Source organism: Macrobrachium rosenbergii, chromosome 45 (assembly GCF_040412425.1).
Source record: "Macrobrachium rosenbergii isolate ZJJX-2024 chromosome 45, ASM4041242v1, whole genome shotgun sequence".
Taxonomy (NCBI): Eukaryota; Metazoa; Arthropoda; class Malacostraca; order Decapoda; family Palaemonidae; genus Macrobrachium; species Macrobrachium rosenbergii.
The window spans coordinates 24,147,707-24,171,706 of NC_089785.1; the positions used below are offsets into that span (position 1 = coordinate 24,147,707).

The 24,000-nt window shown below is 35.9% G+C and overlaps 1 protein-coding gene across 3 annotated transcripts in view; it reads left to right on the forward strand.

Annotated features, from left to right (window-relative positions):
* The window catches only part of LOC136829796 (cardioacceleratory peptide receptor-like), a 248,786-nt gene that overhangs the window by 199,901 nt on the left and 24,885 nt on the right, over positions 1-24,000 (forward strand). For all 3 annotated transcript variants that reach the window (XM_067088730.1, XM_067088732.1, XM_067088731.1), the window contains exons 4-7: positions 12,468-12,561; positions 13,441-13,536; positions 22,295-22,480; positions 23,854-23,967. In XM_067088730.1, the coding sequence (XP_066944831.1) occupies positions 12,468-12,561; positions 13,441-13,536; positions 22,295-22,480; positions 23,854-23,967 (490 nt within the window). The remainder of the gene's footprint in view (positions 1-12,467; positions 12,562-13,440; positions 13,537-22,294; positions 22,481-23,853; positions 23,968-24,000) is intronic.

The window sequence follows — 24,000 nt, forward strand, 5'->3', positions numbered from 1 at the left end:
GATTCAGTGACTTATGCTAAGTGTATTTAGGAATGGTGTGAGGGCTGATGTATATAATATATATATATATATATATATATATATATATATATATATATATATATATATATATATATATATAGAGAGAGAGAGAGAGAGAGAGAGAGAGAGAGAGAGAGAGAGAGAGAGAGAGAGAGAGAGAGAGAGAGAGAATCATTAGCTAAATTCTAAAGGAAAACCAGTTAGTTCCGTGTATCAATGTTTTGTCACTAGCTAATTTAGTCCAAGGACACCCCCCCCCCTTATCGTTGCTTGTAGGGACTGCAACTTCATCCCATTTGCGAAAGAGCAGAACAGGAAGGTTCCAACACCCCCTAGTCATTCCATGAATTAGGGAACATGCTATGAATTCGTTTTCATTCCTTGATTAGTCTTTAATGCGAAGTGACGCGTCGAATTTTGCCAGGTTTTTATTTTAGCGTAAAAAAAGGATATTTTTTTTTATCGAGTTTTATTTTGGAGTTCGTGACATGACTGATATTTTTTGTCATGTTTCGCTGGGTTGATATTTTGTCGTGTTTCTCATTTTGTGTTCAGTGAAGGATTGATTTTTTGTCATGATTCTTATTATATTTTGTTGTTGATTACTCTCATAATAATAATAATAATAATAATAATAATAATAATAATAATAATAATAATAATAATAATAAAAAATAACCATTTAAAAGTATAGAGAATATCATATGAAATAATAATAATAATAATAATAATAATAATAATAATAATAATAATAATAATAATAATAATAATAAATTCTCATCCATTTATGGACGAGAATAAACTTCACAATAGCCCTCAATATATTAACAGATGGTTCGGAATTGTGTACTGCAATTTCATGACTTTATAGCGTGGAGCTCAAAGCTATTTTAGCTGGTTTTAATAATGGCAGAAATTGTTGGAGAATTTTCCAGAATGTTTTATCGGGATGATCTGATTCCATTTGGTGAATATATATAATAAAATATATATAGATATATATAGTTTATATTTATATATGTATATTGATAGATGAGAGTTGTCTTGTTCTACGAAGAGACGCTTTGATTCATTTAGGCAGGAATTTGTTTAGATATGTGGACTCAAAGCAGCATTTGCATATTTCAGATTCAATGTGTCTGTAATTCAATATCCTTTTAAAGCCAGTTTGACAAATAGGACGTGGAGATTTTTCCCCGGGTATGTAAGATGACAAAACCGATTGTTTTCTAATGTTTTCTATTTTATTTATATTTTCGGTGGCAAAAAATTAAAAGTAAATTTTTTTATCGTATCAATGTGAAGAATTGAACCAGGGTGCTTATAAAATAAAAATTATAAATAAAAAAAATAGACGAAAAAAGTTCTCCCACAAAACATTTCTTTCCATTTGCTATTTTAAAAATGATATTAAAAAACACATCCAAAAACATTAACATTTGCGCTTTTTAAAAATGAAAATAAAAATTAGAAAATAAAAAACAAAAAATTAGAAGAAAAAAGTTCTCCCACAAAACAGTACTTTCCATTTGGTCTTTCTAAAAATAAAAAAAAAAAATAAAAAAATATAAAAAAATGAAGCCAAAATAAAAAACACACAAACATGAGAAGAAAAAAGTTCACCACAAAAGAATACTTTCCATTTCCTATGTTTAAAAATAAAAAAAATTAAAATAAAAAGACACAAGAAAAAAATAAGCCAAAAAAACATAAAAAAAAGAGACGAAAAAAGTTCTCCCACAAAAAAATCCTTTCCAATTGTTCCTTTTAAAAATTAAAAAAAAACTTCTCAGACATAAGTTCCCCACTCACTGAGTTAACTTAAGATATCTTCTGGGAAAATCCACTGTATGTATTTTTTTTTTTTTTTTGCATATACGTATCCGACGACAAACTGCGGCCATTTATAACGAGGTGACAAAGTTGAGAGAGAGAGAGAGAGAGAGAGAGAGAGAGAGAGAGAGAGAGAGAGAGAGAGAGAGAGAGAGGGGGAATTTATGAAGACTGGAGGGTTGCCATAGATTGTCAGATTATTATTATTATTAATATTATTATTATTATTATTATTATTATTATTATTATTATTATTGAAAGACCAACTTCCATTATTGCAGAAGATATCTGGTGATTTCTATATTATTATTATTATTATTATTATTATTATTATTATTATTGAAAGACCATCTTCCATTACTGAAGAAGATATCTGGTGATTTTTACATTATTATTATTATTATTATTATTATTATTATTATTATTATTATTATTATTATAGAATACTTACTATGATTTTTCCATAGCTGTCAATATTATAATTTTCAGCTGAACACATTTCTCTCAAAGAACTGATTATTCTATCTTCATTATTATTATTATTATTATTATTATTATTATTATTATTATTATCATCATCTACACAAATTTATTCCTCAAAAAAGCAAGACAACCCATTATGCGTCCTTTCGAAACCGCAAGATGGCGGCTTCTCCATCCTCGCACATGCAAAAAAATATTCCCGAAGACACTGAAAGGACTCTGTCGAGTGCCCAAAATGTTGATAAGGCCCGGGTATAGGATTTCGATATTTGCAAATATCAACTCGTGGGTATATTTGTGGGCGGGGGGGGAGACGGGGATTTATTGGCGTCAAATTTATTCAGTTTATTAGGAGGCATAAGTGTAGATAGAAGACATTAGTCTATGAATGTTTATTTATATAATTTATATGAATAAATAAATTATATATATATACACATACTTGCATATGTACACACACACACACACATACACACTCCACCCAAACCCTTACGCTAGTAATCTCCGGCAGAGTAATCTCGCAAAAGGAGATTACTGCGGCGGAATGAAAGAGGCAGAGGATTTCAGATATATAAAAAAAGGGATTAAATAATCTCTGAGAGATTTACTGGATTACATTTGAGCGACCCCCGAATGTTTAGGGTCGGTTGGAAATATGTCGGGCTCATTTAAAAGTCTAATGGTGAAAAAGGATGTCTGAGAGAGAGAGAGAGAGAGAGAGAGAGAGAGAGAGAGAGAGAGAGAGAGAGAGAGAGAGAGCGAGAATAAACCTTTAGTGATTAGAGAGAGAGAGAAAAAAGTATACCTTAGTTTAACCAGACCACTGAGCTGATTAACAGCTCTCCTAGAGAGGGCTGGCCCGAAGGATTAGACTTATTTTACGTGGCTAAGAACCAACTGGTTACCTAGCAACGGGACCTACAGCTTATTGTGGAATCCGAACCACATTATGACGAGAAATTAATGTCTGTCACCAGAAATAAATTCCTCTAATTCTTCAGAGAGAGAGCCATATATATATATATATATATATATATATATATATATATATATATATATATATATATATATATATAAAAGGAAGGGGGTCTTTCCCCTCCTCCCCGAAAGTATCGAGAACTGAGAAGTATTGAGTTTCGATATTTTCTCAGATTAATGGGAAAGTTTTGTTGGGAATGTTGTACAGAAGGAGGAATGAATGGAATTGCCGTGTTGAAGTTTTACGTGGTTTCGACAATTCCAGTTGGGGTGTATGTATGTGTATGTGTGTGTATATGTATATATACACATATGTATATTCATATAATATATATCTTATACATATATATATTTTATTAGGATTTTTATCAGGTTGATTATAAATCAAATAATTCGAGGAACACATAAGATTGCAGTAGAAAAAAAATATAGCAATTCCTCTCCTGAACTCAATCGAGAGACATTACGTACCGCGAATTCTCGCCTTCATTAATACAATCCAGTGGAAACAATCCTGCCTTGACCATTACTGGAATAATTAACGCTGTAAAAAAAATAATTTTATTTATTTGATAATTCATAAGTCTTCCCTACGTGCGTCAGACTCGCCCCATTGAGAGAGAAAAAAAAATAACCCACACGATGGCAACATTGTATTATTAATTGATTGGTTGCGTTTTTTGGCGTAACGTAAGCTCGACGCGATAGCGTACAGCGTGGATCGTTTTACACAATGGCTCTGCTTATTGGCCATTCCAAGTTTTTTTTTATCTTGGAAAACTGAGATTCATTGCTTCGGGGGGAAGTCGTTTGAATGAAACATTACTTCAGAGTGTAATTTCTCCGTTGAATCATTACTTCAGAGTGTAATTTCTCCGTTGAATCATTACTTCAGAGTGCGGTCTCTCCGTTGAATCATTACTTCAGAGTATAATTTCTCCGTTGAATCATTACTTCAGAGTGTAATTTCTCCGTTGAATCATTACTTCAGAGTGTAATTTCTCTTTTGAATCATCACTTCAGAGTGCGGTATCGCCGTTGAATCATTATTTCAGAGTGCAATCTCTCCGTTGAATCATTACTTCAGAGTGCGGTCTCTCCGTTGAATCATCACTTCAGAGTGCAATCTCTCTGCTGAATCATTACTTCAGAGTGCAATCTCTCCGCTGAATCATCACTTCAGAGTGCAATGGTGTAACTGAACCATTACTTCAGAGTGAAGTAACTTAGATAAGACATCACTTCAGAGTGAAGTATGGAGTTTGTGAAGCGTATGAATTGCTTGTATATCGCTTCTATTCCATCATTTCTCTCTCTGAAGCTTTTAATTGTCGTACCGCTTTCCAGTACGCAAAAATCACCGTCATTGGTACTGCGTCATGCATTAATTAAGCGTCCTGGAGCTATAACGTGGATAATTGCCCCTCCGGAAACTGCCCGAAATAATGACACTCTTTATTGTTATCTTTGCAAATTCACACGTACTTGAATTTAACATGAGACGAGCGTTGAATTATTGATGCTCGAGTTAATTGGCGTTGCTTTCGTTGTTTCCCTTAATGACAGGTTATTAGTTTTGGAAAAAAATAATCAGTTTTAGGACTGACCCGAGGGTAATTAAGGGTCCTTCTGGGTAATTTGGTAATCTGTCAAAAAATCTTGTTGTTACTAATTTTTTTAAAAATAAATCTGGGATAATTGGACCCGTTTCTCTTTTTTTTTTATTATCTTATTCAGGTTTAAGTCCGGTATTATAGTTTCTTGATGTTTGTTTAGTAAATTAAAGTCTCTCTCTCTCTCTCTCTCTCTCTCTCTCTCTCTCTCTCTCTCTCTCTCTCTCTCTCTCTCTCAGATCTAATTTTATTTTCGTAGTTAAGTCCGATATTACAATTTCCATACGTTTTTTAGTAACCTAAAATCTCTCTCTCTCTCTCTCTCTCTCTCTCTCTCTCTCTCTCTCTCTCTCTCTCTCTCTCTCTCTCTCTCTCTCCCCGAATCTGGCTCCTTTCCTCAGAAAATTCATTAAGCCTCTGTTACCCTAAGCAGGGATTTACGTACCTGGTGGTTAGTCAACTGTTATTGGTCGCCTCGGGGTGATGAGAGAATTGATAGAAAGCTAAGGGATAAACACGCCTCTTGAATGTAAAGAGGTTATAGGACTCTGGAAAAACAGAGGCTAGGAGAAAATTCCAGTGAAAGTAGTAGAGAAAGTGAATCCCCCCAGAGTGAAAGGAGGAGGTGGTAGCTTAGTGGGTGTTACTTCAAGTATACTACTTCTGCAGAAATGGTTTGGTCCTGCTGTGAGAATAAGAAGTTACGCATTGTCAGGAAGGTATCTGATTCAATTGCAAATCAGTATTTGCTTCAAAGTGCTGTTTAAATACAAAGCAACATTCACTGTATAAATCAGTTGATTTCAAAAAGGTGGATAGATAATAAAATACAAATCTTATTGCACTGAAAACCTAACTTAACCTAACCTAATCCAACATAACACAACCTTGGGACCATCTTAGACAGTAATCAAGCGTAAAGTCAGCTTAACCTAACCTGAGGACTGTCTTATAAATTAGACAGACGTAAAGGGATGTAGATTTAACCTTTGTTAGATATGCTTCATTGTCCGCAATTGTAGATGGCGCTGCTAAATGTCGATTTCTTCACGGAAAACCTAACCTAAACTAGCTTAACCTAACCTAACCTGACTTACCTAACCTAAACCAGCTTAACCTAATGTGACTTCACCAAAACCAAACCAGCCAAGCTTAACCTCACCTAAACCAAACCAGCTTAACCTAGCCTACCTAACCTAACCTAAACCAGCTTAACCTAACCTAACCTAAACCAGGTTAACCTAACTTGACCTAACCTAAACCAAACCAGCTTAACCTAACCTGAGGACCGTCTTATAAACTAGACAAGCGTAAAGAAGTAGAGATATCAGTCACGTCTGACATGCGTCAGTTTCTTCGCCGCGGTCGGTGTCATTGGCCCCCGTGGCCCAGTACCCGAAAGGGTTAAATACCCATCTTAGAAGTCAGTTTCCTCACCAGTAAATGCGGGGACTAAACACCGGTGTCTTTGCTTAGTAGATCGCTGATCTAAACGCCTGTGCCGAGCTACTAAACACGAGTGCCACATCTGCCACTAGATGGCGGCAGTAAATGTCATTGTTTTTTTCGCCGCTAGATGGCGTTTACGACAAAGTTACGTTCTTATTATTGATCTCCTCTCTCCTACTCCTCCTCCTCCTCCTCCTCCTCCTCCTCCTCCTCCTCCTCCTCCTCCTCCTCCTGGCCCAAGGAATCCCCGTATATATATATTTTTATGATGCTGTTGTGTGAGCCAGGTTTATTAATAAAGGCTACAACGGGCGAAGGGAAAAACTGAAGACAAATTGGAGCCGTTTGTGTACGACGTAGGAAGAAGAAGAAGAAGGAGAAGAAGAAGAAGAAGAAGAAGAAGAAGAAGAAGAAGGAGGAGGAGGAGGAGGAGGAGGAGGAGGAGGAGGAGGAGAATTAAAAGAAGAAGAGGGAGAAGAAGAAGAAGAATGAAGAGGAGGAGAAGAAGAAGAAGAAGAAGAAGAAGAAGAAGAAGAAGAAGAAGAAGAAGAAGAAGAAGAAGAAGGAGGAGGGGGAGGGGGAGGGGGAGGAGGAGGAGGAGAATTAAAAGAAGAAAAGGGAGCAGAAGAAGAAAAAGAATGAAGAGAAGAAGAAGAAGAAGAAGAAGCAGAAGGAGAAGAAGAAGAAGAAGAAGAAGAAGAAGAAGAAGAAGAAGAAAGTAGGAGGGTCCCAATCCCCACCCTGCCTAACCCCTCTCCACTGGTTGGCAATTTCTTTCTTTCTGTTTTTTTTTTTTTTTTTACCGCGTTCAAGATGTTTCTGTAAACAAATTGCGAAGAAGGAGACGAAGAAGAAGAGGGGGAGGAGGAAGAAGAATGAGTATTTACGGCGTTGGAGGAATTAGGAGAGAGGAAAAAACGAAAGGAAACTGCGATAAATAAAAATAACCATCAAGGGAGTAAATTTTTAGCCGTTTTCTAGAGGAAGCAGAAGAGTTCGTAAGAGTTCCATAACAACAGCCCCTGAGGACAAAAACATTAATAAGAGTCATAATAAAACCTAGTGAGAGAGAGAGAGAGAGAGAGAGAGAGAGAGAGAGAGAGAGAGAGAGAGAGAGAGAGAGAGAGAGAATCCCAATATCAGTTTCGGTCACTGCAAAAATTAAGAAGATCATGTTTCTTATAGGGATGAAAGTCCTTAATACGTTAAGAGAGAGAGAGGGAGTTAAAATCCTTAATGCTCTGAGAGAGAGAGAGAAAGGTTAAAATCCTAAATACTTTGAGAGAGAGAGAGTTAAAATCCTTACTGCTTTGAGAGAGAGAGAGAGAGTTAAAATCCTTAATACTTTGAGAGAGAGAGAGAGAGAGAGAGAGAGAGAGAGAGAGAGAGAGAGAGAGAGAGAGAGAGAGAGAGAGAGAGAGAGAGAATTTTCAAGAATATGAAGAAATAATATTGACAAGCATAGATATGTGTAACACGCAACCTTACATACGAACACAATTGAAAGAGAGAGAGAGACAGAGAGAGAGAGAGAGAGAGAGAGTTTATAATCTCTCTTTTTTTTAAATGGTCTCACTCCCGGGACCACCGGCTGTACGTAATAACTTTTCTTCCTCCGAAGTAAACAAGAGGAAATATTTTGTCGCACATGGCGGCTGGGCCACGTGTTCCCAAATGAAGATTTTTTTGGGGGGTGAGGAACGCCGCCCCCCTGCGCCATTTACTAAATGGCGGCGACATAGCCTGCTAAATGAAGTGGAGTCGTTGTTAGTCCGTCCAGTTAGAGAAGGGAAAAATATAAAAGAAAATAATATTAATGATAGGACAGACATGAGTTTATAATGGGAGATGTACTGTAGGTATACAGCGAGTGTTCTCTCTCTCTCTCTCTCTCTCTCTCTCTCTCTCTCTCTCTCTCTCTCTCTCTCTCACATATATATATGAGATAACAGTCTAATGGAGTTCAGAATCTGGTGTCGTTAGATCAAGTGATATCTGATACTGATAAAGTCTTGGTGAAATGATTTTTTTGTAGGTATTAAATATCACTACATAAATCACAAATATCGGATATTTGGGAACCTGGCTTTACCTGAGATGGACGTAAATAAAATAAATGAAGAATAAAAAACTTCTATGATTCTTTCTATCTTTATTTTTATATTTTTAATCCTTTTTTCTGATACATACCCTTTTATTATTGTTTTTTATTAGTATTTCTTTTTATTCTGGGAGCTGTCACAAATAGGTTACTCTCTAGCCTTATTTATACTTTTTCCTCTTTTTTTATGTTATTTACACTTTTCTTATTATTGTTTTATTATTTCCTTTTATTGTGGGATCTGTCATCGACCCCCAAAAAATTAAGAAGTAAAACTTTAGGTTTTCTCCGCCCTTATTTATACTTTTTCTTTCTTAATTATGACACTTTTTCTCTTCACTCATTTGTACTTTTCTTCCTTATTTATGATACTTACACTTTTATTATTGTGTTTTAAACTTTTCCTTTTCATTCTGACACTCACACTTTTATCATTGTTTCATCATCACCTCATTTTATGATCAGACCTGTCACACGCTTAACCTTTTTTTATTTTCTCATTCTTCTACTTATCCTTTTATTACCGTTTCATTAACATTTCATTTCGTTATTAGACCCCGTCACACACGCACGGACAACCCCCCCGCCTTCCCCCCACCTCCCCAAGTGACACAGAACCTTCTCTCTCTCTTATTCCTCAAGGCTACCATATGGCGAGCTTAGAGCGTCTCTTCCCAATATGGCGGCCCGATCGGTCGTTGGGAGGTGACTCGGTGGTAATCTAGAATACTTAATGGCTTCATGATATGTCATTTTGTAGTCTGGCTGTTGTTGCTGTGTTGCTGTTTTTTGCTGCTGCTGAAGATTGGGTGTTTTTTTTTTCATTGTTTCTTGAGTGGTGGAGGTGAATTTAAAAGAGGAATTGTGGATTTTTTTTTGGGGGGGGTTAAATATTTTTTTTTTTTTTTGGTTTTGGATGTAGGCAGATTTTGAGGACATTCGAAAAAAAATTCTTATTTATTCATTCTATGTATATACATATATATGTGTTTAAATATATCTATGTATACTGTATATATGTGTGTGTAATACATGTTTAAATATATATATATATATTATATATATATATATATATATATATATATATATATATATATATATATATATATATATATATATATATGTATATATATATATTGATATATATATGTATATACATATACATATAAATATATATATATACAGTATTTGTATGTATGTATATATTTACTTATTTATTTATTTATTTATTTATGAATTAATCATTTTTTTAAGTCGCCGGGTTCGATTCTCCGAGCGAGTCACAGTGCCTTAGGCATGTTTCCTCAATTCCCATCATGCTTCTGCTGACCTGAGAATTGAATTCATACCTGGTAGTCAGTCGATTCGTGGGGGTCGCAGACGGCGCGATAACACTTCCTGAAGCCCCCTAGCTGCATTCACTTATTAGTCTTTTACTTTACCTCCGTTCCTTCTTCCTCTTGTCGGTTTTGCTGTCCAACTTCTCTTAACTATTTATATTAGTGCAGTTGTGAGGTTTTCTGAAAGTTCCACGTATAGGTAATTGTAGCCTACTTCATATCTTCCATTTACATGATCTCTTTATTATGCTGTTCAACCGCTCCAACGCCCTCTTTTTTTCAGTCTTCATGTATAAAGCCATTCAGCCCTTCTGAAGGCACCGCCAGCCATTTTGTATCGAGGCAGTAAACAAGTGTTTACTCTTATTTAAATCGCGAATTAAACCTCCTAAAGACGCCGCCATATACTATTGTTTACTATAGTAAGCGTCGTCCGAACGCCGTCGCTGACTTCGACTTCGCCTTAACGAAAACGTCATAAAATCTCGTTCGCGCGAACGAAGCCGCTGTTTACCCTTTCGAAAGCGTTTGGGCCTCCTAAAACGCCCTTTTAAGAGGGCGGTTCGGCTGCCTCCGAGGTCGTTTGCACGACCTCTGAGGAGGTCGTAGGAACGACAGTCGTCTTCCGAGATATGAGATGTTTTATCATGTGTTCAATGGCGTACTCCCCCGGGGGCTGTCGAGTGAGGAATTTAGAGCCCGGTTGATGTGGCTTTGAAGTCCCCCTGAGGCTTTGAGTCCCTTGGGGTGTATTGCCGAATGCATAAACGGCCGGGCGCGCGCGCTCACGCACACACACACACACACATATATATATATATATGTGTGTGTGTGTGTATTTGTGTGTATATAGATAACTAAATGTCTATCAATATATGTGTATATAACTTTGTCAAAATATATATATATATATATATATATATATATATATATATATATATATATATATATATATATATATATATATATATAAAATAAAACTATTTATCAAAATACATATGTACATAACTAACTATTTATCAATATCTATCTATATATATACACATATATACATATACATAACTAACCATTTATAAATATATATATACATATATAAAATTAACTAACTTTATCCAAAAAAATTATATATATACATAACTAACTCTTAATCCAAATATATATATATATACAAAACTATTTATCAAAATACATATATATACACATAACCAACTATTCATCAAAATGTGCAAAGCCTCTACTGAAGCCTTTTCCGTCTCTCATGTGAATCTTTCGAAACTCTTCAGTGCCTCAATTCTACATTCCATATTCCATATTCCATTCCTTTTCGGAGAAATTTCGTTCCATTCCGACGAACCACCGTTCGATTCCTCATCCCCTTTGTGACGAACTGATCCGGTACGGTTGCGTCGTCTGGGCAGGAGCTGCGAAGGGGACCTTTACCTGCTCAATTAATGTTATTAATTATCGTCAGTTGCATCAACAATGGCTTTCCGATGGTGGGACATGATGGCCGCTCAAATCTCACACGCTCGGAGGAACAACTGTGTACCATCATCATCATCATCATCATCTGTCGTTCGTTATTGATGTCTGGAAATCTAGATCCCAATACAGATTGCCAGTCATTGGGCACTGGACTGCATGCACACATACACACACGCACACACACACACACACACACACACACACACACACACACACACACGAGACACTCGAATCTTTAACCAGACTTCATGTGAATAACTGAGTCTGTTTGTCCGGGAATTTGACGTGGGGAAAATATTGATTTATCCAGTCAGGTCTGTACGAATTTACCTGCGATTTATATTGGAAATTTTATGTCATTTTTCAGCAGAGGTTTAAGGGTGGAAACATTCATTTCGTAGCTGATTCGTGATGGGTGAATTTGACAGAGTTTGGATTTAAAAACACTTGTAACAGAATTTGAGATTTAGAGATACTTTAACAAACACTTTAACAAAAACTGAAAACACTTCAACAAACACTTTAACAGAAACTGAAAACACCTTAACAAACACTAACGGAAACTTTAACAAAAGTTAAAAACACTTCAACAAACAATAACAAAAACTAAAAACCCTTTAACAAACACTAACAAAAACTAAATACCCTTTAACAAACACTAACAAAAACAAAAAACACTTCAACAGAAACTTAACAAAAAACAAAAAACCCTTCAAAAGCACTTTAAGACAATTCATAATGACAATTTTATATAGCATGTGATGCACCAGCAGAAACACGAGGATAAAAAACAAACACTTCAACAAAAACAAAAAAACACTCTAACAAACACTAACAAACACTACGACAAAAACTAAAAACCCAGAAGCCATCAGAAGCTCTAATGCTTGAATCCTGATGAGTGTTGAGACAGACAGCGATTTAAATATACTATATATATAAATATGACTCACCATTACCACCAAAACATCAGCACACCAACATACATCGTCGGCATTCCACATCTCCACCACATCACCTTGAAACCAGTCACATCACACCCAACCGTCTTCGACAAGTCGCCGAAGATTGCAGCTTGACAGTAGTAGACGTTGCATGCAACTGCTTTGCAATTCAGTGGGAGAAAAACGTCATTACTCTCTCTCGTCTTTCTCCCTTCCACAGGTGTTGGTGACGTATTCCTCCACCTACGTCCTGGTGGCGCTGAGTATAGATAGATACGATGCCATCACTCATCCCATGAATTTTTCGGGGAGCTGTGAGTAGCTTTGACGTTGTTTTTGGTGTAATTGATAGATTCCAGATGCACGAGGCTACCTGTTTGTGTGTGTGTGTTTGTGTTTGTGTGTGTCTAATTTATACCAGAAATATTCCAGGTAGTTGTGAGTAGCTTTGTCTTGTTGTTGGTGTATATAATAGATTTCTGATGCGCGTGAATGTGTAATTCATATCTAAAACAACAATAAATAATTGGATGTGGTTTGTATCGGCAAATACGGATCGCCACCCGAATAAAATGAATGAAACTAAAGGCCATTTAGCGGCTGTGGGTATTATCAATGTTTTTGATGCATGTCTAAGATTTCAGGGGCGTGGGGAGATACATTTGCGTGGAGTCCGGGCCAGAAATAGCAATGAATACGTATATATAGTTTGTGTTTGGAACTGTGATACCTACTGAGTCATGAGATATCACCATCTGAATGAAATGAATAAGTCCATATTAAGAGCTGTTATGTATGCATAAGGTTTCAGATGCATGGGGCTACCTGTGTGTGCGTGTGTGTGATATATATCCTAAATAACAGTGGGTGCGTAAATTTAGCTTCCTATTCGCAATTGTGATACCCACTGTGTAGTAAGGATCAATATCATTGTTGTTGATGTATACATAAGATTTCAGGTGCATGAGGCTACGTTCAGATGCGTATATGTGTAGTTTATATACATATATATGTGTGTGTGTGTATTTACGTAATAACCAACAAACCCCACTTATCCACCCCGTACCCAAACATATACATTACATATAAATATATATTTACCAATTTCCCAAAAAGAAACTCTGCCAAAGTTCCAACTTTCTATAATGACTCCCCTCCAAAAACAGCCTCTTATAACCTTCCCCTTTCCGCAGGGCGTCGTGCCAAGCGCCTCGTCCTAGCGGCGTGGTTCCTGTCGGCCATCTTCGCCTCACCGAGCCTCGTCCTCTTCATGGAGACCTTCGTCGAGGGTGAGTTGTTTCCCCGAGTGCCACTCGAGAGTGCCACTCGAGAGTGCCACTCAAGGGTTCCCTGGGAGTATTCTCACTCAGAAGTGAGCTGGACGCGTTCGGTTCTCGTCTGTCATTTGAGAGGGTTGTGGGACTGTGGTTCATAACCGTCTGGTTGTTAGAGTGGTTGTTTTAAGTGTGGTTCAGGGTTTGGGGTTGCAGAAAGCTAGGTTGTGAATGGTTGTGAAATAGGTTGATGAGTATATGGTCAGTATTTGAGGTACCTTTTTTGGGGGGTGTGTTTGTAAATGCAGTATTTTTGAGGTCATACACACGTGAAAACACTTGTGTACAATCATGTGTGTGAGAGAGAGAGAGAGAGAGAGAGAGAGAGAGAGAGAGAGAGAGAGAGAGAGAGAGAGAGAGAGAACCATTCTCGTCACTTCTAAGAAAATCCATCTGTTTATTCAATCACTTTACATAATTCCCTTATTATTATTAGACCATACTATCACCAGACGTGGTAATATTCTTTCCCATGACTAATAATATTCCCATTGACGTGAATGTTCTAATTCCCTTAAGCTATGAGATCTGAGAGCAAACTTGATTTTTGGAGATTACATGGTATCCAAACAAGGATATATTATATTTATATAAGAAAAATGTGGAAAGAAGGATTTCCTCAGTTCATCTCTCTGTATTAAGTCAGCTGGAGAGCAGTTGGTTGGATGTAATGGGAAGAAAAAGAGTAGCTGGAGGTGTATTTGATCTTTACACAGTTAAAGTAAGGGCAGAATGAGAAAGTAGGATTAATTAACAAAAACAAAAGGTTTCCAGAGGCAATAAGTGTAATTGAGACAGGTCACTTTGTTGATAAAGGCTTGGGAATGGCATATGGAATGACAAAATGGTTCAAAAAAATGGGCTAAGGTTAAAGATCCTGAAATGAAAGGATTTCATGAAGGCTACACAAAATTCAGGGATCGTCTGCTGACTCATCAGCAAGTTAATAAAATTCATAAACAGAAGGGAAATGGTGATTGGTGGCTCACTCTCAATCTTTTCACTATCACAATTAGCCTCCCTTGACCAGAAGTAATTGTTTTTTAGTGATGTAGATGTTTCATGGAGTCAGGATAATACTTTTCTCTTCAGTCTTTATATATCTTTGTACAGTATTTTTTATGTAGTTATGTACAAGAGATGGAATGTTCAAGAAGAATTTGAGAGAGGAAATGGAAGGAAGTAATGAAAATACACTTGTCAATGGTAGGAACTGTGTTAATGAGACAGGAAGTTGTAGATTATGAAAACAAAATTCAGAAAAAGTAATAAATAAATAAATGGACTTTAGAATTAGATATGTAAATTGAGAGATGCTGTTTGAAGGCATTACAAACTTATGTCAGTGGATTAGGCTTTATAAAGAGTTGTTGTATGATGTTGGCAGACCTGACTGATGCGACAGTGGAAGGTGCTAATGTAAATTTGACGTTGCTTGAATAAGTAACTTTTGAGGATTGAAGAGAATTGAAAATATTGCGTATTGGTAAACACAGAGCTGTACTGATGGGAATCTGACCAGATTCCAGCTTTCATCAAATACTCATAATATTCCTAAACAGGTTAGATTCCACCCGGAATCGCACTACCAAACACGTCGACAACAGGCATCCACCATCCGCTACTTGAAGTTTTTTTTAACGCCAAATTTTTTCCTCGAGAGAAAAAATCCTCTCTTAATTATGGCACGTGTATTAAAAACGTACATTAATCTCATCGTAGATAGAGAGAAAATTAACGGCGACGCCTGCCACAGACAGGAAGGGAGGTCCCTCTATTCTTTTTGTGTCTTCTAATTCAGTTTTAAATTAGAGGTCTTGGGGAAGAGGGAGAAATTTGAAATTTCAATTCTCGGAACTCAGCTGGGGGTGTGAGGAGATTTTTTCTTCAATTTGCTGATGGGAAAAGAAGCTGAAATCTCTGAGGTAAGAAAATACTATATATTTTTTTCGAGTGGAAGGTAATTAGAAGCCAAAATATAATGATAATTAGAAGGGACAGTTTGATAAATGGGATTAATGAAGAGAGGTGGGGCTAAATTTTCACACCAAACCTGGCACTCTCCGATATATTGTATTCTATTCCTGCCTCCTCTGAGACTTACTGTTCTCTCCAAACATGTCACCCACCCACGTAGCATATTCTACTGACCGTCCTTGAAAGTTAATTTTTAGGCCAAACCAGTCACTCACAGAGAATATTCTATCCCCCCCACTATGGAGTACATTTTACATAAAACCAGCCACCCACTGTGTGGCATATTCTCCCACATTGTTTCCTTTTCCACTTCTCTAATCTGCCTGAGCCACTTTGAAGCCCTCCAGGGCCAAGCCAGATCCGTCACTCAGCCACACTTTTTACATCAAACCAGGCACTCAACATTTTGCTAAATTTTTAACAGCAAACCAGCCACTCCCTGTACAGAATATTCTCCCTCACCCACACTTTTTTGCATCAAACCAGCCACTCCCTGCACAGCATATTCTCCCTTAATGTATCGCTAAACTTCTTACATCAAACCAGCCACTCCCTGCATGGCCTATTCTCCCTCACCCACACTTTTTGCATCAAACCGGCCACTCCCTGCGTGGCATATTCTCCCTCCACCTACCTTTCCCACCCCTTTCCAGTCTCCCTGTATCACTCACCTCCCTTTGAAGACCTCCGGGGCCAAGCCAAAGCCAGCAGCTCCCAGAATGCATCATCTCTCCGTCCTCCTTACCCGAGCTAATAAGGCGCGTCGGATGCCACAAGTAATTAGGAGGAAGCCTCGATCAAACAAAGGCGGCATCAGGTATGGCGTCGGTACAATGAGACCAACTTAGGAGACACGGAGTCACTCTCTCCGGGTCGCCATTTTGGAGTGACTGAACTCATTATAATATGCAAATGGTTTCTAGAAAGGACGGCGGTGACGATGCTTTGGGGAGGTGCGGAGACACGTGTCAGTGTGTCTCGTGCGATTAGGTTGGTTGACTTAACAATATATATATATTATATATATATATATATATATATATATATATATATATATATATATATATATATATATATATATATATATATATATATATATATATATATATATATATATATATATATATATATATATATATATATAGATAGTTAAGTAAAACCCTTCGACACATTAGTCTCAGGTCCTTGCCCATTGCATTTTCGTGGAGGGGCGCAGAAGACGTGTGGGGTTTTACGATCGGGAAATGGCCAGTGTATTTTCCTCTAACTTCCAATCTTTTTGCCTTCAATCATCGCATAAAAGACATCTGGTCCGACGTGTTTATATCCTCTCTCTCTCTCTCTCTCTCTCTCTCTCTCTCTCTCTCTCTCTCTCTCTCTCTCTATTCTTTACTCTTACACCGAGTTCCTAGCAAGCTCTTGCAGTTGAAAGAATCATATTCTTATTTCAGCTCTCTCTCTCTCTCTCTCTCTCTCTCTCTCTCTCTCTCTCTCTCTCTCTCTCTCTCTCTCTCGCCCACTGAGTCTTCCTAGTGAGATTCTGCTTGAAAGCATTGCAGTTCTTATGCATAATCTCTAGATGTGCACTATGTATGTACGTTTGAACTTTCAAGTTTGACACTTCTTTGTTTTGAAGGACATACAGATATTGCTAACATCTTTATAAAATATATATATATATATATATATATATATCTTTATAAAATTGATCATTATAAAATCTTGTGCAACATCTTCATAGAAAGGATCTTTAAAAAAAAATCTTGTGACATCTTTATAAAACCGATCTTTATAAAACCTTGTAAGTAAGTATACCTTAGTTTTACCAGACCACTGAGCTGATTAACTTTGTAACATCTTTATGAAATTCATCTTTGTAAAATTGGTCTTTATAAAATTTATCTCCATGAAATCTTGTAACATCTTTATAAAATTGATCTTTATAAAATTTATCTTTATAAAATTTATCTTCATAGAATTGATCTTTATGAAATCTTGCAACATCTTTATAGAATTTACCTTGATAATATATTTTCATGGTAATGGCCCATAGCTCCATACAAACCACTGTATACATGTATGTGTACGTACATTCGTTTATGAGACTGTACGACTGTGCGTACACTCGTGTACGAGAATGCACGACTGTACGCTATCCACCTACTACCCTCCAGGTCATTTAGTCTGGGATAATTGAGTTGACACGTAATCTGAATAATGACTGCTACGCCTTACCTCGGTCGTATGTTTAGGGACGACTGTACGTGTATGTATTTATGTATGTGTGTGTTTACGTATGAGTACAGTTGCACATTAACATGGTCGTATTTCGAGGGATAACATATGCATATGTATATGTATAGTTGCTCTCTTGTTTGGTCGGTGTGGGAGGGGGTTGTTGAATATACATGTATATATATATACATACACATATACATAATCACCACATCGCTTGGTTCTGATAAAGCATCACCCATCATGACACGTTTGTAATAATGCACTCTTTATATTCATAGACATTCCTGGAACTTATTGCATATTTAAATGGGTCCATCCCCGGTTAGAGTCATTCTGAATCAGCTCTGAATCGTTGTTGAGTTTCACTGACCAATTTCACGTCGTGAGCTTTGGCTCCCCCTCAAAAGGTTTAGAAGTTTCAGAGTTCAGTTGAGTTGATCTTTTCTCTCTCTCTCTCTCTCTCTCTCTCTCTCTCTCTCTCTCTCTCTCTCTCAAAACCCGCACCATGAAACTCACCACTAAAAAAAAAAAAATAAAAAATTAAAACGTAAAACTTAAATCGAGTTTGTCTCAAGAAACTTTTAAGATTTATATATACATCGGACTTACCTGTCAGATATCATAAACTCAAGTTATCTCAATTAAAACTTTATTCCCGACAAAGAATCTTGAAGTAATTCTTTGGGGAGGAACGACTCGTTCAAACTCTTATCAAGGGATAATCTTATTTTTGTTTTTGTTTTTCATTTTTTTGCTTTTACTTTTTTTTTTTATTCATTCGAGTTAAGTAAAGTTTGCAATTGTTGAGGCTTTCGGACCGAGGGGAAAGTCACGAAGCTCTTTGAAGATTCATTGAATGGATTGTTCATTATTCATTTATATAATTTTTAATTGTATTTATTGAATTATTCATTTACATTTCACTATTCATTTATATACGGTAATATTTAATTGTATTTTTTGAATTATTCATTATTCATTCACATTTCACTATTCATTTATATACGGTAATTTTTAATTGTATTTATTGAATTGTTCATTATTCATTTACACATTTTTTAAGCTGGAGAGAAAATACGCATTTTTGTAAATACAAAGATTCCCTCATAGACTTTTCGAGGTATGTAAATGTATTTAATTAATTGTACAATATTCAATTATATATTTTTAAAATTGGAAACGCAAGACGCATTTTTTGTAAATGCAAAAAAATTCTTCGGCAGACATTTGGAGTTTTTGAAATGTTTTTAATAAGTTATTCAAAATTCTTTTATGTCTTCTTAGTTTTCTGTTTAAGAAAACTATTGTGCCGGATTTCTCTGTCCGTCCGCACTTTATTCTGTCCACACTTTTTCTGTCCGCACTTTTTTCTGTCCGCCCTCAGATCTTAAAACCTACTGAGGCCAGAGGGCTGCAAATTGGTATGTTGATCACCCACCCTCCAATCATCAAACATATCAAATTGCAGCCCCCTAGCCTCAGTAGTTTTTATTTTATCGAAGGTTAAAGTTAGCCACTATCGTGCTTCTGGCAACGATATAGGATAGGCCACCAACCGGGCCGTGGTTTAAGTTTCATGGGCCGCGGCTCATGCAGCATTATACCGAGACCACCGAAAGATAGATCTATTTTCGGTGGCCTTGATTATACACTGTAGCGGCTGTATAGAAAACTCGATTGCGCCGAAGAAACCTCGGCGCATTTTCTACTTGTTAAAGTTTGAAATGAAAGATTTTTTTTGCAAACAATGATTTTTCACAGACTTTTAAATAGATAAAAAAAGATAAACAAAATACATTTTTTATAGTGAATAATAAGCAAACGCTTGTTTTTCAAAACGTAAAAGAAAAAAAAAAACATATAAAACTTTAGGAATGTTCTTCTGAGATACGTTGGACGAACGGAATGTTTTTTTATAGCATGTAATCATCAAGAAATGGAAGTAAAAATATCACCAGAATGTTTTTATCAAGGGTATTGAAGATCATTTTCTAAATGTTTTAGCTGAGGTAAATATATCGCCCTAGATATGTTCAGTTCAGTGCATTAAAACATTTATCTTGATTTAAAATAGAAAGGTTAAAGGTATTTTTAAAATTCTTACCTGAAGTGACAAGAAAAATATATATTTAATGGACGAGGAATAAAATGTCATTTAAAATTGAGAAAAAAAAATTGAAAAAAATGTTCACCTGATCTATAAAAAAAGTTAAAAGGTATTTTTCAAAGCTCTTACCTTAAGTGAAAAAAAAAAAAAAATATATATATATATATATATATATATATATATATATATATATATATATATATATATATATATTATTTATCAAACAAAGACTAAAATTTAATTTAAAATAAAAAAAAATTCTCAAAAAAAAATTTTCACCTGAAGTAAGAAAAAAATTAAGGATATTTTCTACAGCACTTACATAAAGTGATAAGAAAAAATATATATATATTTATCAAACAAAAACTAAAATTTAATTTGAAATAAAAAATATTTAAAAAAGATAAATTTTCACCTGAAGTAAAAATAATTACTACAAATTGTAGATTCTTTTTCATTTAGAATAAAAAAAAATCTGAAAAATTTGATTTTTTTATTTAAAATGAAAAAAATCTGAAAAAATAATTTTTTTGAAATTTAAAATGAAAAAAAATCTGAAAAAAATATATTTCCACTGAAGAGTAGGCAAACACCCCATTGCCCTAAGAAGATTCTGCCGGAATGATAAGCATAAAAGAATATTAAAGCTGATTATTGTGTCAGGGGGTTGGTCTGACCCTAATTTATTCAAAAGGGGATCTGAGTCCTTGTTTTCGTTGGAGGTGTCTTTCAAAAATTCTGTTAGAAGTTTGACACAAAACTGTTTTTACAATTTCAAATATTCTGTTAGAATATTGTCAGCAAAAATATTTACAAGACTGTAAAAGATTTTTTTACAAGATCCTGAAAAAAATTGCTGTAAAAAATTTGTTTACAGGAACCTGAAAAAAATTGCTGTGGATTTTTTTCCTACAGGAGCCTGAAAAAAATTACTGTAAAAATTTTTTTTACAAGACCCCGTAAAAAATTTCTGTAATTTTTTTTAGAAGACCCTGAAAAGAATTGCTTTAAATTTTTTTTATAGGAACCTAAAAAAAATTGCCGTAAAAAAATTTTTTTTACAGGAACCTAAAAAAAAATTGCCATTTAAATTTTTTTACAGAAGACTAAAAAAAAATTTGCTATAAAATTTTTTTTACTAGACCCTGAAAAATTGCAGTAAAATTTGTATTACAAGAGCCTGAAAAAAATCGCTTTAAAAAATTTGTTCACAAGACCCTATAAAAAATTGCTGTAAAATTTCTTTCTTATAGGACCCTGTACTTTGTTATTTTTGCTCTGAAGAAGACCTGAAGCACCAATGATGTATGTTCATGCTGGGGATATAATTGCTACCATCAGTTCTTTGAATAATTCAGTTTCCATATCATGGGATTTTTTCCATTGCAGCTTTTGGTTAATAGATTATAAGTTGACAGATACTTTATAATTATACCAACAGATACAATGTGAGTGTCACATTTTAGTTTTACCAACAGGTACAATTTGAGTGTCACATTTTAGTTTTACCAACAGGTACAATTTGAGTGCCATATTTTAGTTTTACCAGCAGTTACAATTTGAGTGTCACATTTTAATTTCAAAAACTGGTACAATTTGAGCACCACATTAAGATTTTACCACCACATTATAATTTTAGTTTGCCCATGTTACAATTTGACCACCACATTACAATTTGACTGCCACGATTTAGTTTGATCACCACATTACAATTTGAGTGCCACATTTTAGTTCGACCTCTATGTTATAATTTGACTGCCACATGTAATAATTTGAGAGTCATTTCAATTTGACCACAATGCTACAGTTGGACTACTGTTATATTTTAAATTTCACCACCACATAACAGTTTGAGTGGCACATAATAATTTGACTGCCACATTACAGTTTGACCACCACATTACAATTTGACCACCACATTACAATTTGATCACCACATTGCAATTTGATCACCACATTACAATTTAACCACATTACAGTTTGATCACCACATTGCAATTTGACCACCACATTACAATTTGATCACCACATTGCAATTTGACCACCACATTACAATTTGACCACCACAATGCAATTTGATCACCACATTACAATTTGACCACTACATTACAATTTGACCACCACTACAATTTGACCACCACATTTTAGTTGGACCACCATATTACAATTTGACCGCCACATTGCAGTTTGACCAACACAGTACAGTTTGACCACCACATTACAATTTGAGTGCCACATTATAGTTTCAGCACTGAGTTACAATTTGACTCTCCCCTGTTTTTCAGTTTGACCATCACATTACAATTTAACCACCACATTGCAGTCTGACCACTACATTACAATCTGAGTACCACCCTAAGACCCTACCACCTCTCTCGCCTTCTCCCGCAGGAGTGCCGCAGTGCTGGATAGACTTCTCGGAGGCTTGGCAGTGGAAGGTGTACATGACTCTAGTCTCCCTGACTGTCTTCGTCTTCCCAACCGTCATCATCACCGCCTGCTACACCATCATCGTCTACACCATCTGGTCCAAGAGCAAAATCATGACAGTCAGCACCAAAGCCATCCATTCGAAAAGTGAGTTTGCGCGTGCGCGCGTCTCCTCGAAGGCTGAGGATGGAGACTTCAACTGGTGGAGCGGCCATCTTAGTCTCGGCCATTTTGTTTTTTATCTTCCATTTTGTTTTCCCTCTAGGATTCGAACAGTGCCATTTTGTTTTTTATCGTCCATTTTGTTTTCCCTCTAGGATTCGAACAGGGGCATTTTGTTTTTATCTTCCATTTTGTCTTCCCTCTAGGATTCGAACAGGGCCATTTTGTTTTTATCGTCCATTTTGTTTTTCCTCTAGGATTCAAACAGGGCCATTTTGTTTTCATTAAAGTTTAGGGAAGATGACTGATGTTTTAGTACACAAACATTGTATGTTTTGCTTTCAGTCAGAGTTATGTATTTGAGAGATTATGGGGCCATGTTTTAAAGACTCATGCATACACAAATATATATTAGTAAGTGTAGTATCTTATATCTTTAACTCAAAAGATTTGAAAAGGTCAGTCTTTGGTCAGGCCATGAAATTCAACAACTGTATTGCCATTTCAGAACTAACATTTCTCTGTCTCTGAGTCTGAGCTGTAAGAGATACAACACCATCCCCAGGTTGATGTTTATGCAAATGAGGAAGCTATTCAAAGGGTCTTCTTTTGTTTTATCCCAAAAAAGCTTATATATATAAACATCTTCATGAGCCGCTGAGGGCAATGACGAGAGTCGGAAACCATAAACATATAATTTTTCCTTCCATAATTTATGTTAATTTTCGGAAAACGGCTTCATCAGCGAGAATTATGTCGAACGGGCCGTCTTCTCCTCTTAGCTAGGAGGGAACACGGTCCAAAAAAGTAGAAATAAAAGGGATGAAAAGAAAATGGGGGCGTGGGTGGGTGAGTGGGAGATGGAGTGGGAGAGGGGGTACGTATGAGGGAGCCATTCGTCTCACTCCGAAAACAATGTTCCGTGTTTTTTTTTACAGGGACCTCCTTTCCCTTCCTAGAGAGCAAAGCTGCCTAACGCACTTTTCATGCGCGATAATATAAACAACTTTGGGCCTTCTTCTTCTTCTTCTTCTTCTTCTTCTTCTTCTTCTTCTTCTTCTTCTTCTTCTCTGTCTCTTACTTCTTCATCGGATTCCTCTTCTTCTTCTCCTTTTTCTTCTTCGTTTCTTCTTCTCCTAATTCGTCTTCTTCTTCTTCTTCTTCTTCTTCTTCTTCTTCTCCTCTTCATCCTAATTCTTCTTCTTCTACTTCTTCATATTATTATTATTATTATTATTATTATTATTATTATTATTATTATTATTATTATTATTATCATCACCCACATTCTCCCACTTCTCCCTCTCTCTCGTCTAATCCTCCTTCTCCTCCTTCTTCTTCTTCTCCCTTCCGGACAGATGGAGAGAAGCGGGGGGCGAACCACGAGGACGACTCGAGAAGAGCGAGTTCCCGGGGCCTCATACCCAAAGCCAAAATCAAGACGGTGAAGATGACGTTTGTCATCGTCTTTGGTAAGTGGATTTTCTCTCGTTTTTTTATGTAAA